Here is a 19,763-nt window from a genome sequence, read left to right as displayed (position 1 = left end):
TTTATTAATGCAGTTAACCTCAGGACTGAGTACATTCTTAGCAAGCCCATGACTGTCATGGTGAGAAGTGGTGCATTCACTGGGCTGAAGAGACCTCTACAGATTGGGAAAATGGTAAGAGGAACGCTTAGACATTTGACAAAGATAAATGCAAAGTGCTGCGTCTCAGGTGATGTAAGCCTGTGTGCTGGTACAGACTGGACACTGATGAGGTAGAAAATACCTTTGTGGAAGTGGACCTGGGAGTCCTACTCGACAGCAGGTTGACCATGAGGCAGAAGTTGCTCTTGTGGCAAAGATGGCCAACTGCTTCCTGCACTGCTGCAGTAGGAGGGGAGTTGCCAGCAAGTTGAGGGAGGTGATTCTTCCTCTACTTAACCTTGGTGAGTCCTGTCTGGGCTGCCGTGATGGATGCTGCACTTTCCCTGGCCAAGAGAGACATTGACAAAGTAGAACAAATCCAGTGAAAGGCACCAGAATGACTAGAGGACTGGAGGACATGATGTCTGAAGGCAAACTGAGGTAGCTGGCTTCGTGGGATCTCATTACTGTCCACAGCAGTAATGAGAGTGTAATGGGAGGATATAGAGAAGCTGGATTTTAAAGAGGCCCATGACAATAAAAGAACACATGGACAAGAGACAATAGTCCTGTGGTGAAACCCAGGCAATTCCAATTAACTAAAATTAAAAATTAAATGCCATGAGAATGTTAGAACAGGTTTGCTCAGGGAGACTTTGAAGTTTCTGTCTTTGGAGGTGTTAAAGGCTTGTTGTGCAAAGCTCTGAGCAACACAATTTAGACTGACCAGTTTTAGTGAAATGCAGGATTGGGTGACCTCTGGAAGTCCCTTACAAGTTAAATTATTCCATGGTCAATCATTTCTATGTCATTGAGGAACTTAGTGCATTCATGCACTAAGGAGCTATTTAAGGGGTGTCTGTAATTCTGCATGTTTTCCTCTTCAGCTGAAAGTCTCCACATTGCTGTAACAACATCACAAGTGAGTGATGAAACAGACAGATCACCAGAGGAAAGTACTGAGGAATTAAGTGGGAAGCATAGATTCACTACCAACGAAATACTGGAATCTGCACTGGGTGGTGAGTAAAATTTGGTGCTTTTACATCTTTAGAGTGCTAAAATAATTGATACCAGATTGTTTTTTTGTTGTTTTTTTTTTTTTTGGAAAGCCCATATGGTCTAGTACAGAATCAATAGAAAGTAATGTACTAAAAGTTGTCTTTGGGCAAATGCTCAGGTAGTGTAAATTGTTACATAACTTTGTTGAAAGTACACTTTCTTGTCATTGTTGTTCAGCTCTGCACCAAGTCTATCTTGCACTATGTGCCATTTCTCTTGTTGTCAGGAGGCTTGGAAACTGGGATTGATATTCCAATAATTTCAGCTGCAAAGGGTAGCATTAATTTCTCACAACAAAATTGTGAATAAAGTTGTCTAAAAAACATTGCTACAGAGCATTTTAGTGTTATGGTTACACTTATCTCCAAACTTTCATAAATGAAATAGTGCTAATTTGTAAGGTAGGAAAACTGGGCTGAGCCACATGTGCCATCATGGCTTGCAAATTTGTTTTTCCCCAGCCTAGGATCCCTTATGTAACTACAAACCATAAAAATCACTTTCTCATAGATCTGAGTTGCTGTAAAAAAACATGCTCTTTGTTTTTCTAGTCAATATATGCTTTGACACCTTTCTTATGCATTTTCTTGGGGCTTTATCTGTTAGATGCAGAAAGAAAAGAAATTGAAGAATCACCAGAAATTGATCTCAGTGTTGAAAAGGAAATGGCAGGTGCCGATCTTGAGGATAAGGTATTGTAAGTTTTTCTTCCTGCTTTGCACATGGCAGTCTGGGCACTGTGCCTGTACGTACTATTCAAATTTTTATGGGGATTTTCACTCAGATCCAAGTAATTCAGTCTAATAGAGGTCACAGCAATTAATAATAAAATTTTTAAAAGCAGTCGTAAACAATCCAAGCACGGAATGATTTTTCTGCAAGGCTTAAGATCAGTGAGTTGTAATAAAAGGCAGTGTTTTCAAACCATTTGTATGGGCTATTCCTGTTCACAGGATGATGAAAGTCTCCTGCAGTGACAGAGTCCTCAGCTAATGCAAGGAACACTTGTGCATTTGGAAGAGCTTCATCCCGAGAACAAGCACATAAGATAGGATGGATGTTTTTACACCAGCTTGCTTCAGAATTTGAATCAAAACAAAATGGAGCAATTAGAGAATAGAAGAACAAGTGCCCATTTTACAAAGTCCTGTAGCTGATAAGCAAATCTGGGGAGAAAAGCAGAATCAAAAATCAGTTCTGGATAAGACTAGGAATGACAAATTTTATGTAGCAGCAGAGTGTTGGAGTAAGTAACATGAATTACTGTGTGAAAATAAAGTGAACCATAATAGTGTAGATCTTAGGTGGAGAATAAGAATCACAAAAGGAATAAAGGGGAGAGACAAGAATGTAAGATACAGACTTTGAAATGGAAAGAAAACTTTGCTCGAAAGTTTAGCGTTAACATACTGTCTTTGCATCAGGTCTGAAAGAGGGCTTGTGTGCCTAAAACCTTGTGTTTGTTTGTTTTCTATATTTAGAATACTCTTGCTAATACACCAATCTCTCTAAAACCTCACCTTATGCTTAGCACTAGATCCTCTTAGTTATCAGACTGCTGATAGAAGGGAGCAGGAGGAAGAATGTGAATGGAAAAAATAGTCTGAAAACAAAAGACCACGTAGGAGAGCAGGTGAAGAGGAATAGAACCTAGAAAAGGTAGAGGGGCTCAGATATGGCCCACTAAAAATTGCAGTAGTTCTACATGAAAACTTTGCCTTGGGGTTATAGAGAAGGAGAAGCTGGGCTTTTTTCAGAGGTGCACAGCAAAAGGATGAGTGTCCAGGATTACAAGTTGCAGCAAGGGAAATTCTGAGTGTATATAAGGAAAAAAATTCAGTGCAAGGATGATCAAGGAGCAGTGTTTGTCCAAAGAGGTTGTGGGGGTCTCTACCATTGGAGGTTTCCTGGATTTGACTGGGGAAGGCTTTCAGCAACCTCCTGTAACTTTGAAGCTATGCCTATTCATAAAGCTGCAGAGACCTCCAACTCTTCCACCCTAAGCCATTTTCCTGTTATTTATGGCCTATTGTTTGGGCAAGGCACCATACCTTCTGATACCGTGTCACAATCAGACTTACCAGGAGGTGGCAGAATGAGCAAAGAAAAGAGGCAAGGCAAGGGCTTTCCAGGGAGGTGGGTGTGCAGTCCCAGGGTTGGGGGGTGACAGCTCGGGACTCAGCCCAGCTAGCTTGGGAAAACAGAAGCGGGACACGGAGGCAAGAGCTCCCAGCTTGGAGGTTACATGCTGACTATTTACTGGAAGGAAGAGCATTGTCTCTGCAACATGAAGGATCCCCAGTGGGCAGCTGTGAGAAGTTATTCTCATCTTGTGTCCCCTGCTCCTGCCTTTTAAGTGTATCTCTGCAGGCATTGTTCAAAGCACAGTGCAGCCTGCCCTGGAATCTGACCATCCTCATCCAAGGTGATCAGGAACAGTGGCAGAGAGGCGGTGGTGGCCTTCAGCACAGTTAAACTCCTGAAATTACAGCTTCACTCCTAGCTGGACTTGCAGGGCATGTGCCAGCTCAGCTAAACCTGCCTCAGCCTCATGTCTCAGCACTCAAGTGGTGCTGCAGTGAGGGGCCATAGGCACTGGGACTGGCCACTTGCAGCTCCTTGGTCAAGCCAATGCCAGACAAACCTTCCCCCTGTGCACATCCGTTTTCAATTAAAAAGGACTTAGAAACCTGAAAGTAACCTTGTTCTTGTCCAATGTGCAGGCTCTCCCTTGTACACTCTTCCTCACCCTTCCAGCATTATCTCCTTTCCCTCCCTCCTGGCCCTATGCTGCCTCCCTGCCTTTTTCTTTGCTAAGGAAACCATTCTTGTGCTGCACAAAGACATCTGCACAAAATCCTCTACTTTCACAGGACAGCTGAGCTTTTCTATGGCTTGGAGATACAGTGAGGAGGAGGAGGTGAAGATGTGGAGGGGGAGTGGAAAGAAATACTGAAGAGATATAATGAGAGAAAGAGTAGTGGAGGAAATTATGCAGCTGGTACTCCCTTTGCCCCATGGGTGTCTTGTGTTGGGTTGTGTTTAGGGGGCTGGTCTTTCTCATTTTCATTTTCAGTTATTGCATCTAAATGTAGCAGATGCTTTGCTCTCTGTGGTGGAAAATGAGACTCAGTAGAGAACTTAAGAGAATCAGAGAGAAAACAAATATTCCCCAAACTCTCCTCAGCTTCTTTGGAAAAAAAAAAAAAAAAAAAAAAAAAAAAAAAAAAAAAAGAAAGAAAAATCATACAGGAAGTATTTTCAGCGTAGTCTCAGAAGGGATTATATTTGAAGCAGTTCTCACCATTTCATCTTATCTTTCTCAGAGGAGCTGTTCTTCATGCTGAAGGGATTATGGGTAGCTTCACCCCATAAATTTAGAGAGCTTCTTAGGAAAAGGGAGCAGCATGGAAAGTGTGAGGCAGCTGTGCCTTGCTGCAGAGGACAGTAGTGACCATGCTGGTGCCTTTTGTAGCATGTACTGGGCACAGCATTTCACAGGGCACCTAAGGCATTTTTGTGATCCAATAACATGACTTCTTGCTAGTTTCTTAGTACATTTTTATCTCTATTTTTGAAAAGTCTTATGCTTTGTCCTACTATAAGTAATCTTAACCCACTGTACTGTATAGAAACTATACAGAAATCTGGTTACTGTATTTCAAAACTCTCAAGTAAACAAAGAATTAATTGAAATGTCTTTTCTATGTAACATTACTCACAAGGGATTAAAATTGTGGATGAACAGTTGTGTTCAGAATCTCTAGTAATTTCCATGGAAACTCCATTATTGATGTATTATTAGTCTTCACAGATTGTTGCTTCTGTCTTTTTTAATATACCCACATAAAGGGTTGACTCAGTACACATTTTCTAGCCACATGTGCCCACTAGTTTAAAAAAAATTACCTTGATGATACAACTTTAAAATTTAAAACAACTTTTTAAAACTACATGTGTTTATTTTAGGGAGGAAGTATGAATTTTTCAGAATCTACAGGGACAGAGGTGAGTTAATTTAAACTTCAGACAGAATGTAGTAATTATGTAATTAACAGTGGTCAAACCTTTGAAAATCCTTCTCTTTTATTTTCTAGATTGTACAAGCAATCCAGAACTTAACCCGTCTCTTATACAGCATGCAGGTGACTACTCCACTACTAACTTCAGAGAGTAATTAATTTGTCCTAATAATTTGCTTTTAAAGTGTTGTTTTCATGTTGTCCTACTTTTAGACATTATGTTAATTTATCCTGATCTCTTCTGACTGTTGCATAAGTTGTCATGGAATATGGTTTTATTCTACATCAGTGGTAGGTTTCTTTTAAGAACTGAATAATACTAATCTGCTTGGAGATCCATCCCTCCTCCCAAAAGAGGATGTTTGTACAGTCCAAAAACCTAGCAGGAAAGTAAAATGATGGCTCCACTTGAACTGATGTCATTCCACATACAGAATTCTGAAATTATAGTTCAAAGAATTGAAAAAATTTTGTATTTTGATTGGACTGTTCTCCTGGCTAGTAGTAAGCAGTAACTTGGCCAGGTAGCTCAGGTAGCAAACTAAGCCCATTTTAGATGCTTAAATGTCACTTACTTTGGGCCTTACTTACTTTACCCACTTAGTACACTTACTGTAGGGCCTCAGTATGAAGTATTTGCCTCTTTTATGCTGAGCTTGAATGTCTTATCTCTTCTTATTTAGCTGCACTTTTATAATTCTATTTTTAAATGTTTCATTTCAGTATACTTAATTTTTAGACCCTATTTACCTTAGCATATTTCATAATAATCCTGGAAACCTTGGGCTTAGAAGTTAAGTGTATTGAAACAATACAAAAGAAAAATAAAAATCCTGTAATTCAGGGAAAATTTTTTGAGTAATTGAAAAACAAATAGGGACAGTAAAGTAAGGTTTAGGATCATGTCTTAACTGCTCAGACCATGAATGGGCAGTCAGGTGCCAAGAAACAAGCAGAGGATCTTGTCCTGTTTACAAGTCACTGGAACTGACCCAACACTGGAGGAAGAGCCAAGGAAAGTGCAGATGGCACATTGCATGAAGCCAAAAACTTTCTGGGGTGGACAGCACAGGGCAGCAGGGCTACGTGAGCTCTCTGGGAATGTCTCCTGAAATAGATTCCCATGTCAGCTCTTGAACATAGCGCAGTAAGTGCCTCAGCAGATCTAGGGTTTTCTTGCTTTCCTTTCTTCTTAGTCCCAGCTATTTGTTTTTGTGTTATTGGAGGATGTCACAGCCTTTGATACAAACAATGTCACAACATCCTTGTGGGGGATGGAATATAGAATTCTCGACTGTAAAATAGGAGCATCAAACCTGAAACCATTACTATACTGCAGGTTTATGCTTGCACTGACACCTTGGTCAGGTGTGTGTAGTGGTACAGTCCTGGTGACATGGCTGTGTTGGCAGGTGCCTGTAGGACTGGTGTTAGTTGGCCCACAGTGTTGCATGTTACCAAGGAGAGCCTTAAACCCAGAGTGAACTCACTGGGAAACAATATAGTTTTATGTGTAGAAGTCACAGCTGTGTTAGGAATACTTGTGTGAGTATAGCATTCCCAATGCCTTATTGCCCTCTTCAACCATGAAATATCGTTTTTCCTGTGTGTCTTTACATCCTCTGACAGAACAGGACCCCAGCTGTAATTGAAGTGCATATGCACAGCTGTAACATAAACATGTATAATCATACTAAGTATAAACCAGAAGCTTTGTTAAAAGTGCTCAAAAGAATTGTTTTATTTTAGAAATACCTCTATGTAAAGGCATTATCACAGAATTTTATCTATTTGCTTGAGGAACAACCTCCCCAAAAAGTTCAAGCATTTTTATATAATGATTCTATGCAAAAACACAGAAATGGATTAACGCTGATATTTAAACATTTGTGTCTGACTTTGTCGTGGTGTCTAGGCAGCACTGGCTATCCAGGACAGCCACAAAGAGATCCATAGGTTACTCCTGCAAGAGAATGAGAAGACCAGTCGGAGCCATGGTTCTCGGCTAAACCTCGTTTTGGAGCAAGAGAAATATCAGAATCTGGAAAAACCAAGGGTGGAACTGGCCAACATACACAGAATGAAGCAGCAGTTTCAGCAAGAGCAGCAGCGGTGGCTGCGCGAGTGTGAGCAGCGGCAGCGGGAGCAGGAGGCGAGGGCGGGCCGGCTGGAGCAGCGGGAGCGGGAGTGCCGGTCCGAGGAAGAGCTGCTGGAGCAGAGCCGGCAGAGACTGGCGCTGCAGCTGCAGGAGTACCAGCAGAGTCTGGAGAGGCTCCAGGAGGGGCAAAAAATGGTGGAGGGAGAAAGAGAGAATGTGAAAATGCAGAAGAAACTCGTGTGGCACTGGAAGCATGGTCAGCAAAACAGCCTGTTTTCACACACAGGGGACTACGAGGTTTGTGCTCCCCAATGTAATTATGCCGCCTAGAGACCTGCCTTGACGAATAGGCCAGGATGTCTGGGTTTTGTTGGTTCTTAAAGTAATGAGTGAGCATGTGGGAAGCTGAGATTCAGGCATATCCAAGCATTTTTTCTTTGAATGTCATGAAGTTTAGGCAGGGAAATTGCAAAGTCCTGTCCCTGGGAAGGAGCAAACCCATGCATGGGTAGATGCTGGTGATCACCTACTGGAAATCAGCTTGACTCTCTACAGCTACCTGAAAGGAGGTTGTAGCAAGATGGGAGTCAGCCTCTTTTCCCTGGCAACTAGTATGAGGACACGAGGAAATGGCCTCGAGCTGTGACAGGGAAGGTTTGGTTTGGACATTGGGAAGAATATCTTTGCTGAAAGGGTGGTCAGACATTGAAACAGGCTGCCTAGGGAGGTGGTAGAGTCACCGTCCCTGAAAGTGTTCAAAAAGTGACTGGACATGGTAGCTAGTGGTATGATTTAATTGATGGTGATTTAATTGATGGTGGTGTTGGGTTGGGTCAAAGGTTGGACTTAATAATCTCGGAGATCTTTTTCAGCCTTTATGATTCTATGACTCTGTAAAGAGGACTTGGGAGTCCTGGTACAGAACCTGAGCAAACAACATGCCCTTCTGCAAAGGCAGCACATAGTCTCCAGGGCTGCACTGAGTAAAGTTTTGCTAGTAGGCCAAATGAGGGAATCCTTCCTCTCTGCTCTGGACACACCTGGAGTCTGGCTCCCCCAATGCAAGAAAGGCATAGAGCTGTGGGGTGGAGAGGAGGTAGAGACAGGAGGATGGATGTCTGGTGAAGTGCCTGTTTGAGAGGCAGCGACATCTTTCCAGTAAGGAAGGCTGAGATTGTTCAACCCTGGAGAAGAAATCATTCCTATTAATGGGGGTTCCTTTTAATGTATAAAAACATCTAAATGGAGGTTCTAAAGGAGATGGAGCCAGGTTCTTTTCAGTGGCAGAACCAGAGGCAATGGGCACAAACAAAAATACTGAAGATTCATTCTGAATGCCAGAAAACTATTTTTTTCTTGTGGGGGTGATGGAGCCCTGGAACAGGTTGCTCAGCGAGGTTGTGGAGTCTCTGTCATTGGAGATAATCAAAAGCCACCTGGACATGGACCTTGGCAACTGTCTCTATGTGGCCCCGATTTGGCATGGGGGTTAGACCAGATGTCTCCTAGAGGTCCTTTTCAACCTCAACTATTCTGTGATTTTAAGCTAGATACCTACAAAATCCAAACTTAGGCAGATGTTCATTAAATTGAGAAGACAGAAATTGTAAATACAAGAATCTGTGTTTTATTCTGCTTTGCTACTGTAAGATACATTGTGTCTCTGCATATTGTAGAAAAATTTAATTATTGTAATGATTAAGCATATAGAGCACTTAATGAAGTTTTTGATTGCTGTTCTTTTTCCTGGACCACTACCTCCAGGAAGGAAAAGGTGCACCTTCAGGAGTAACAAACATCAGGGTCTTGTGAACCCCACATATCAGACCCTGCTGTCCTGTTCCCTGAAACAACCAGCCCCCTAGGGGAAGAGGTTGGTGTGTGGCTCCATCCCTGACAGTATAAATCCTTGGAGATGCTTATTATTTGGGGGTGCAATTTAAAGTAGCCTCGAAGCTGCTTAAGTGTTTAACAATAAAATGATTAAGTTTTTGTTGAGGGTGAAGGACACAGTCTGCCTCTGAACTCAGCTGTCTGGGTGCTCACCTGCCAGGTAGGTCCTCATCTCTAATACCTGCTTCGTGGTTGTGGTCTTGATTTCCATAACTGTTCTCTAAAGCACCTGAAAATCAAAACATTTTGTCTGTCTTTTCCACACGTGGAAAGCTCACTGACCCAGACAGCTTCTTTTTCCCCTCAGGTTCTCATTTTCACAAGAATATCTGTAGAGGCTTTCTTCAAGCCATCACCTCCATAGTTTTTCAGCTGGCAACTCAACCATAACCATTTGGCATCTAGGATATTGCCTGCCTGAGGGGTTAAAGGATTGGCCTTTGACCTCTCCCTTTTCATCCAGCTTTTGTGAACACAGTGTGAACATGACTTACCCATATACACTTGCTAGCCCAAACAACGAAGACACTAGCATAGCATGTGCTGCAGTTTTGACTTGTTTGGCAGTGCTTAAGAAGTGGATGATAAATCCAAAAGTGAAGTTTCCCATCAGCTTTAAGGAATGTGACCTCTGAAATCCTTCTAGGAGGGGAAATTGAAGGATAATAGTCTGATACAGGGATGTCTGGATTGCACAGAGAGGCAAAATAATTCAGTGCTGAGTGTCAGAAAGTAGTAGTTTTTGTAATCTAATATTTCATTCATAAGTCTACTTGTATTTTTTTTTAAGTAGACTACATGGCTTTGAATCCATCCAGACCTTAAGATTGTCTTTCTCCTGTGTTTCCACTACCTACTCTGTGCAGCAGTAGAACAGGTTGAGTGATTGTCAGTCAGCTAGTATTCTCCTCCCAATGTTTTGGTATTACACACAGCCTAGATAATTTTGTGTGACCAAACAATGCAATAACTCACTCTAATACTCCTGTGTTTTTCTGTGAGATTGGCCTTAATAAACACCTGCAGACAAAGAGTCTGCAGGAGGTGCATTTTCTGCCCTTGGGAGCCATGGCTTGCTTGCTAAAGCTGTTTGCCATCTCCAGTCTGACTGCTGCAACCCTGTTCTCTGTGATTGCCTGTCTATGTGAGGTACAGTGTTATTTTTGGATTGCAGAGTACACAGATTTATGTATGAGAAGTGGCATGTTGAGCCATGAGGAAAAATATTAACCCACTGGAATTAGTCAGCAGAGCTCAATGCATCCCAGATAGTGGTCCTTTTTTATCTCTTACTTTGCAGTTATTACTTCTTTCAAGGTGAGCTAAGACCAGATCTGCTAGGTTATTGCTGTTTATTCCTGAATGCACATAAAATTTAATGTGTTTTGAGGTTAACCTCTGGCAGATTAGATGACTATTTGCTATGAATCTCCATTTGTCTGGCAGTTAATTTTCTGCATCCTGGTATAGGGATTCTTCAGGACAATGCTTAAATTCATACACTTTTACATAGTGAGAAGCAGGGAGTTGGACTCCATGATTCTTATAAGTCCTTTCCAACTTGACATACTCTGTGATTCTCTGGTTCTCTTACTTGACAAAGGTGAAAATAAAATTCTCTGCTTTGTTTTTTTGCTATTTTTTTTCCCTTTCTGCAGATAATGGGACATAATCAATTGGACACCTTACATGGTGAAAATGCATTCTACTTCAATGAAGCTCTAGTGTGTGTGTCTCTAAGAAGAATCAACAGATCAAATTCTTCTCTCGTTTACAAGGATGGTGTGTATGGGATGAATATCTCAAATTCTGATGTAGCAGGGACTAGTGAAAATCGGGTGGACATCAAAACAGACACTTCTTGTCAGCCAGCATTAACTAGTGTACTGTGGAAATCCACTAGTCCTTACCAGCAGATGTCTTTTTCCTGCAAAAGCAACAAGGATTCCTTTAATAATGGTAATTAATACTTTATTTAATTATGAAGTAGTGCAGGCAGTTTGTCCCCTCTCTGGCTGAACAGTCCTAGGAACAAAGACAGCTTGGTAGTAGTGGAAGCAGGTCATTTTGATAAAACAGTTGCATGTTTCTTTGCAACATTTTTGATGATAGGTGAGAAAATCAGCAGAACAGAAAATTACTGAAAAAACCTGCAAAAATCCTTTTTGTGTCTGCATAGTAGTACTCAAAATATGTTTTTCTCTCATTCTTTTCCCAAGGCTTTTTGACCTATTTTTTGCGAGCAGAAGTCACTCTTCTTCGAGTGCATTTTATTGATTGTTTGAGAACATATGTGCATTACTTGATGATTTCTGGTTAGAATAGCTCTTGATTTCCTGTCTTAGAATAATAATCAGTGTTCAAACACCCTGTTCTTGCTTCACTGAGGAATGAAAATATCTTGAAAGATCTGTGGACAGACAATGGTATCACTTCCAAAGAATAATATAATCTTTGAAATAAGTTGAACTCTTACTGCATTATGTTTCTTTATTCTTGCATTTTACCAGTACCCCCAAAGATACCTAGGCTGCATGGCAGTTACTGACAGTGGCTACCAAAATTAGTGGAAGAGGCTGCCTATCTGAGCACTGCATGCATGGAAAATTTCTTGAAGGTCTTAAAAACCTATGAGAAACTCTAAATTATCTGGGGTTTATTTCTCATTTTGGACAATATTAGTTTTGATCTAACTTCTTTCATTAGTGTGAGTTGTAGCCGAGGATGTAAAAACACAACAGCTAAAAGTCTTGGGGACCAACGGTGCACTTTTGGTGTAAGAGATTAAATGATCTGGTGGGATTTTCTCCACAGTTGTGAAATTCAGGAGACGTGGCATGTCAATGCGGCAGCAGTGCCTGAGCTGCTTTTTGTGCAGTTGGCAGTGCAGAATAGCTTCTGTTCTCACACCAGCTTCTTGCAGGTCAGGTCACAGCAAAGACCAGTGGGCAGCAGAATTAGGAATTGAAAACATACACAAGTACAACGGTTAATTGTCTTACATCAGTGATTAAGGAACTTGCTCCTTAGTACTCCTTGTAATGAATTAAACAGACATCCAGTACAGCCTTACTAGTCTTTGGTATGTGCCAAAACAGCAAGTTATAACCAAAGGTAGGGCAGGCTAGTCACATCACTACAATCAGCAAACCAAGCTGATTAGTAAAAGAGATTAACATTTCTAAAAATGCCTAAGTAAGTAGCCTGGTGAAACTCGTTCTGGTTTGGCTGCAGTTGTCATTTTAGTTAGTGCAAATTTGAAAAGGAACACATATGCGGGTTTAAACCTCTCAAAAGTGGCTTAGCTTGCACTGGCAAACATACAGATAGAAACTAACCAGGATACTTTTCTGTTGAGCCCACATGAGAGCATCTTTTTTAATTAAACTGGCTTGTACCAGTTAAATTGCACTGATTCTAAGATAAGCTGCTGGAGCGTCAGTGTCTCAAGACACAATGGACCAGTTTTGTGTTCTGCTGCTGTCAGTGCACACTGTGTAGACATCATCATCTTGCCCTTGGTAACAGGGCACCAAGGCAGTCCCAGAACTCTTGGGGACAAGCTCTGGCTCCAGAGCCCACCCAAGAGGCCAGAGTAAGTCTCTCTGACCAAGTTGTGTAGGCAAAATGTGCAGTTACTGCCTGGGTGGTGCCATAAGACACCTTATGCAAAGAAGTGAAACAAATCCTTGCAGCATTCTGATGGTTCAGATGAGGTTGTGAACCATACCACTGCATTGCTGGAGCAGGCACGGCTGGAAGCCTCCCCCGAGAGAAATGTGACATCACATTCCATGGTTGCATTTGTGATTGAGAAGGTGACAAGAATTTTATGCTCTGATAATGCAGTGCATGAGTCTGCATGATTCAGACTTGCTTCTGTCAGGACCACTGTTCAGAGAAGGACTGGGGAATGAGAAGAGTGCTGAATTTCCCCAAGGGCCTCTGCACATGGAAATTATGCAAATCGCTTGTTCCTAAGCAATGTCAATCAAATAGAACAATACAAACATTTCATACTAGGAAACTGATTTTCTTTTTCTTGAGTATTTTGGTCATGTTTTCTAGCCCAGAGAGTTTAGCAGAGTTTCAGAAAATCTCCATTCTTTGCCTCTGCTTTCTGACATCTCTGCAGGATATAGTCAGTTCCTATCACTTTGAAGGAAAACCAATTTAAATACAGTGAGGGAAAGAACTTAAAAGTTAGCTGAAATCTTCAATGTTTTCATGTGGATGAATGTTTCATGGTATTTTCATGCATTTCCATGCATTTTCCAGCTAGCTTTGTGTATAAGGTCTCATAATCAGCTTTAAAAACGCATTCTTAAATAACTGGTCAACATAGAACTAAGAAACAAATGCTGAGTATAGTTTACTGCATATGTGCCACATACGTACATAGCCAGATCTAACATATAGTTAAAGTTTTGAGTGTACAGAAAATAAATTTCTTGTGTTTGATTAACCTTCACAGAATTTTAGGCATTTTGTAAGAAGTCTGCTCTGTCAAAAAAACCCGCTTAAATTATTTAAAGAGAAGCACCATCTAAACTCGTTTCCAAGGAGTTAATCGCACTGCATTCTACCATATGTTAAGTACTATTCAATTAAGCTTCATATATATACAGAAATGGCAACAGCTACATTACTGTAGTGCATAATTTTCCATTCATATTTCTTAAGGTAAGACATAGGTCTCTTCCCATAACTAACATCATGATTATATATCATTGTTCTATGTGTATGGGAGGGAACTTCAGTAAAGACCTTCAGGCAAGTTCCCACTGAACTGAAACTGGCATAAGTAACCTTGCTAGAAAAGGTGTGTCAGTCAACAGGAGGAAAATATGATTGAAAGAAAAATGTGTTAATGCTTTACAGTAATGGTTATGAAATTAACTGCATGAAAGAAGCAAGTACTTTGGCTAATTAGGAAGGAGGGGAAGTATAGGTTTTGTGTCAGACTAGACTGAGAATTGAATAAATTAGTCTTGCATTTAATTGACATGTCAAGTTAACTAGCCTGAGGATTTACCTATGGATTCATCTCTTTGATTTCAGGAATCAGTGCAGTTTTAATTCTTTTAAGCTTTGAAGTGAACAGCATTGTTTGTTGCTGCTACCTTAACTTCATTTATTCAGACATTGTAGCTGTAGAAATAGAATCGAAAAGTGATTGATCTGGAAAACTGCTGAAACATGAATGTGGGAAGGTTTTATCTCACTTTATTTAGTATGAAAGTTAAAAACATAGTTTAAATCTTTGTAGGGAATATGGGAAAACCTGTGATTTTCATAAACAGCCAAATGCAAACCCAAGGAGCAAAAAGAGGTCTCTATTTCACTAATGTAATTTAAATATTTTTTTAAAGGAGAGAAATTTGTACATATATGAATATAAGCAAATTAGATAGTTTGATTTTGGAAAAATAATTTATTTATAGTGGCTTTCATCAAAGTAAGTAGTTTCTAGAAATGTAGAATATTTAATTTGTAACAGAAAAAACCAAAGATTCCAGAAACAATGTGTAGTATCCTATAACTCCATATAGTTGATATGAAATTTCCTTCCTGTTCCCTAAGGCAGATTATCCTAATGGTGATTACTCTGTTTAACCTGTTCTTAAAACTGTATATCAGATTAATTTGCTTTGGTTTCCCATTGTTAGTTTAGATGGCATTTAGAACAGTCCATTTTTTGTCTGTGCTGGTTTCAGCTGGGGTAGAGTGAATTTTCTTCTCAGTGTCTGTTATGGGGCTGTGTTTTGGGTTTGTGCTGAACACAGAGTTGGTAACACAGAGATGTTTTTGTTATTGCTGGGCAGGGCTTGTACAGAGCCAAGGCCTTTTCTGCTTTTGGTACTGCCACACTGGGGAGGGGACTGGGGGTGCTTGGCAGGTTGGGAGGAGACACAGCCAGGACAGTGACCCCAACTAACCAAAGGGATATTCCAGACCATGTGGCACCAAATTCAGTGTATAAAGTGGGGGAAAGAAGCAGGAAAGGGGAACATTTGTGGTGATGTCATTTGTCTTCCCAAGTAAGCATTTCACATGATGGGGCCTGGCTCTCCTGGAGATGGCTGAACACCTGCCAGCGCATGGGAAGCCCTGAATTAACTCCTTGGTTTGTTTTGCTTGTGTACACAGCCTTTGCTTTCCCTATTAAACTGTCTTTTTCTTAGCCCATGAGTTATCCTGCTTTTACTCTTCTGATTCTCTCCCCAGTTCTTTTGGTAAGAGAGGGGCGTGTGGGGTTTGGTTTCTGGCTGGGGTTAAATCACCATTCAGGCTACCTTAGCTAACCTAAGTTGTGGCCTAATGACATTGCATAAAAGTATCTGCTCTGTGTTTCCATCAGGGAGGTTGATAACAATAGGCCTGGCTCTTTTATCATATTTGTGTTAAGGTGAATTTGTTGCAGTCAGGAGAGATATACAGTGTAAAGCTCATGCAAGTGTGATGAAAATAGGTGAAATATACTTTGCACTACACTGTTAAGAAGCCATCTGAGGTGGTACAGGCTCTTTGTCCATGCTTCCAACTCAACACTGGATTTTGGAAAGAAGCAAATCTCAGTAACTCAGGGCCTTATTCAGATAGCATAGCTGCTGCTGCCAGTGCTGGAGCTGGCCAATGGGATACCATGATGAGGACTTAGTTGAGTAAGATTACTTTCACCACTTGGAACTTGGTAAATAATGATTAGCAACACCCCCAAAAAAGTCACCACAGTTCTGCATATGAAATCATTGTGAGTTAATTTTTATATTGCTGTTGCTGAAAGAACTCCAAGTACATCTCATTTTTCTAAGCTGGAATGTAACTGTGTCCCATACAACATACACTTCAAAACAGCATCCTTTGGAGTCAGTGACAGGCCAGCCCCTTACCACCTGCAGAATTGCATGTGAAGACATGTTTCAACCTATTTTTTTTTCTGATATGTATAATAATATTTTTAATAGTGCCATTTTTTTTTTCACTGTCCCATAGTGACCAAATTCTTTCTGATTTTCTTTCACTTAGAAAGGGGGAAAGAGGGAAATTTTTAAGAAGTAGAAGATGATATGACCCATGGAGCTCCCAGTTTGTCAGGGAGCCTCCTGAGCAGGTATGATATTTTGAGCTACTTTAAATTTTTTTGTCTTTTTTAATTGAGTAGATGCCACATTGAGAACAATTCTAAATTGATTTTTCTGTGTTCAACATATCCCTAATAAGTGTGAATGGCTACACAGGTGAGCACAGGACTCATTCAGTGCTCAATGTAAGTTATAATGAGAATAAAATTAAATGGAAATATATAAGAATACGAAGTTGAGGAACATCAGCACCAGTATCTTCCAAGTTCAAAATCTCATTGATTTATTAGAACAATTAAGCTGTTACTTTTGACTCTGCAACAGACAACAGCAAATTTGCCTCTTTTCCATAGCACAAAACACTGGTTTTCATGCTCTGCTGGAAGGTTTCCTTGTTTCTGAGATACTTGGAGGAAATGAATCAGAGAGGAAGTATTTCTTTTTCCTCTTGGGAATAATGGTGCCATTTCTTTAAAGCAAATGGCAAAAGGGATTAAATCACATGGTAGTGTGATACCAACGTGAAAAATATGTCATTATATGTCACGTGCAATTAGTATAATTGCACTTGCTTCTTTTCAATTCTGTAGCAGTCAGATTTTGTTGTTATGTTACTGATTTTCTCATTTCAAAAGACTTTTCTCATTTCTGAAAATAACCACAGTAGATGTGGCACTATAACATAACCCTTTAATTAAGGCAGCTAATGATATTCTGGTTTTATTTTGTACATTAATGTAAGTAATAGTTATCCTGTGTAATGCTTGTCTGATTTTATTCTTTCTATTATCTTTTCCGTTAGAGTTCATTCATTTGTGAAGGGAAGTTTAAAATAGTGCACATCTTTAAGGTTATGAATGGAGTAAAAAAGATTGCCTGAACCTGTCTTTTGAGGCGCCACTGGTGTTGGTGTAAATCTACACACCATATTCAGGCTTTCATTAACTGCAGACTTACTAAACAGCAACAGGAATATGGCTGAATCTTTCTCATTTTTCTCATACTTTATGGTTCCACAAACTTCAGTGTGGTTTGTGGAGTCCGTGGAATTAGTGGTGTCAATGAAATTGGAATTTTGTGGATGATCCCCCTAATATGCAGATTTATTCTTTACATAGATTGTGTTTTTTTTCCAGTAGGTAGATGTTTCAGTGAAGTAGAGGGATGAAAGGAGAACATATCAAAGGAGAAAACAATGGGCAGAGGGTTTTTAGCTAGACAACTGGTTTATAGTGAGCTGGATCCTGAGCTCCAGCTCAGGGATGTGCAGAGGTGTGACTTGGATAGCAAGTCTGCAGGGAAAGAGATGATCTTTCAGGAGAAGGGCCGCAAAACAACAGTGTTGCTGGTTGTTCGATGTTAAGAAGATTCCTTGGGAGGTCTTTGTTTTCCTTGGAAAAAGCTCTCTGTGGGTGGAGACCTGGCTGCTGTGCCCTGCTTTAGTACATTAAGATATTTTGTATGTATTTTGTAATGAAGTTGGAGCCTGAAATAGATGCACTAATGTAAATAAATAATTCATTCTAATAGCTGAAAGAAGCTGTTTATGGATGATCAAATTTTGCAAGATACTGAGTATGCAAACACACCCTGTAAAACCATGTAGCTGAATCACCCAGTGTATCTGTCTGGCTTATTTTGAAAAGTACAATCTCATTTTAATTATTTAGTATAATACTTTACATATTCCAAGAAATGGCCTGTAGCATGTTGTACAAAAATAATGAAGTGTTAGTAATACGAAACCTCCTCAGCGTCATCTGCTGTTAAATATTTATTAAGACACTGGGGAAGATTGTCTGTCTTGTGCTGGTGTTCATCACAGGAGCACCCAACTGCCTTCCAATAAATTTCATTGGCTGTCACCAAACTGGTAGAGGAGATTTCATGGAGTATATTGTTCCCCTTTGCCAGATGCTGTAGGAAACTTCTTTTGGGTGTAAATTTTTAATGGGGAAGTAGAGAGGAGGAGCCTTGGTGCTGGTATGGAAGTTGCTTATAGTTTAATCAAATAGGAAGATTTCCAGGAGTCACCTACTGAGATTCCTTGACTATTCCTTGGAAGTTTGATCTAGAACTGGGACATAAATGATAAAAAATAGATATGATTTTTCTGTATTTGTTTAGGGTCTGTTGTAGAAGAATCAAACCCATGCAGTTTAAAAGGCATTAAATATATTCCATTATAAAGAATATATGAGAGGCAGGGAAAGCAGGCAAGGGTGATTTTTTTTTCCCTCTTTATTAATAGAAATTGAAAATAAAATTATAATTGTTGCTGACAGAAAAACTGCAGGGAAGCTGTCTTCTGGGCAGAGCAATTGAAGCACAGTGCCACCGGGGAGGGGATGAAGGTCTAAGGAAGGCTCCTGCATTAAACACAGGCAGTGTAGAGCTGAAGTGAAAATGAATACAGGCAGGTGGTTCAAAACCTGTAGTAAAGGCGAGGTAAAAGGAGGAGGTGATGAATTCGGGCTTAAGGGTATGACCAGTGTTACTCTTACAAGGGAGAAGTGGGAGCAGAAGTGAGGACAGTGGATCCAAGTGCTCTCCATGCACTCAAGGGGTGGACACACATGCTTATATGATAATTGTGGGGTTTTATGGCTTTGATGTACAATTTTTACCTCTTATGCAGACTGTTTTCACAGCAGTTACATGTTCACAGAGGTTTTAGCAAACAGTTAAAAAGGGTATTCATTTCAAAATATTCAATCACTCTGAAAATTCTATGCTTACAATGCAAAATATGGGGAATGTACAACTTTTCCAGTTTTTTCTTGATTTTTTTTCAAGGACTACAAGAAGAAAACATGAGCACATCTACTTCCTGCCAAAAAGGAATAAAAATGGCTGTGCTAGTACTCAATATGCAATAAAAAAATAGTGACTATTTCCCTCAGTTTTGACCTTGGGAGAGAACAAGTATTTCTGTGACTATAGATAAGAGGCTTCTCTCAGATGCTCACTCATGTAGTCGTGCTTGTATTTTTTCCTGTATTAATCAACAACAGCAGCTTCTATTAAAGGGTAAGATTAACATGTAATTGATTTGAAACAGGTGCTTTGCCTGATTTTTTTCTTCTGCAGCAATTCTATATATTGACTTAGTGCTCTTCTGCTGGTCTCTTTGAGTTTTGATCTTGTCAGCTTTTATGAGTAAGAAGTGGTGGATCTGGTCTGTTGTTGGGAAATTACCCTATAAAACCAAAGTGCTTAGGAGGAGACTTGAGTGTTTTATAAATTACCTCACTCTTTTAGCTTTTGTAACAGAGCTGTGCCCTTCTGCTACTCAAGAAAATGTTTGCCAAAGTCCAGAGCACACTTCTTTATGTTGCACCTGAAAGAGTGGCCAAACGCTGGGGACTAAATTGCTTTTTTGCCGAGGTCTTTGATTTTATGTTTATTTGAAAGTGAAAAAAAACCCAACAAAACAACCCGCAACCAAAGCGCGTCCATAAAATATGAGGCAGAGTTAATCAACACTCTAACATCTGTCTGTGGTAACAGCTCAGAAGAGGA

The 19,763-nt window shown here is 40.2% G+C and overlaps 1 protein-coding gene across 24 annotated transcripts in view; it reads left to right on the top strand.

The window, feature by feature from the left end:
- The window catches only part of ARHGEF28 (Rho guanine nucleotide exchange factor 28), a 119,586-nt gene that overhangs the window by 90,843 nt on the left and 8,980 nt on the right, over nt 1-19,763 (top strand). For 22 of the 24 annotated variants that reach the window (XM_064403174.1, XM_064403169.1, XM_064403163.1 and 19 more), the window contains 6 exons: nt 969-1,103; nt 1,750-1,835; nt 5,113-5,151; nt 5,241-5,288; nt 7,081-7,560; nt 10,815-11,115. In XM_064403174.1, coding sequence (XP_064259244.1) covers nt 969-1,103; nt 1,750-1,835; nt 5,113-5,151; nt 5,241-5,288; nt 7,081-7,560; nt 10,815-11,115 — 1,089 coding nt within the window. The remainder of the gene's footprint in view (nt 1-968; nt 1,104-1,749; nt 1,836-5,112; nt 5,152-5,240; nt 5,289-7,080; nt 7,561-10,814; nt 11,116-19,763) is intronic. The other 2 variants (XM_064403164.1, XM_064403178.1) reach the window with 2 other exon arrangements.

Source organism: Passer domesticus, chromosome Z (genome assembly GCF_036417665.1).
Source record: "Passer domesticus isolate bPasDom1 chromosome Z, bPasDom1.hap1, whole genome shotgun sequence".
Lineage (NCBI taxonomy): Eukaryota > Metazoa > Chordata > Aves > Passeriformes > Passeridae > Passer > Passer domesticus.
Note: the sequence above shows the minus strand (reverse complement) of the source record. Positions and strands in the feature narration are given on the sequence as shown.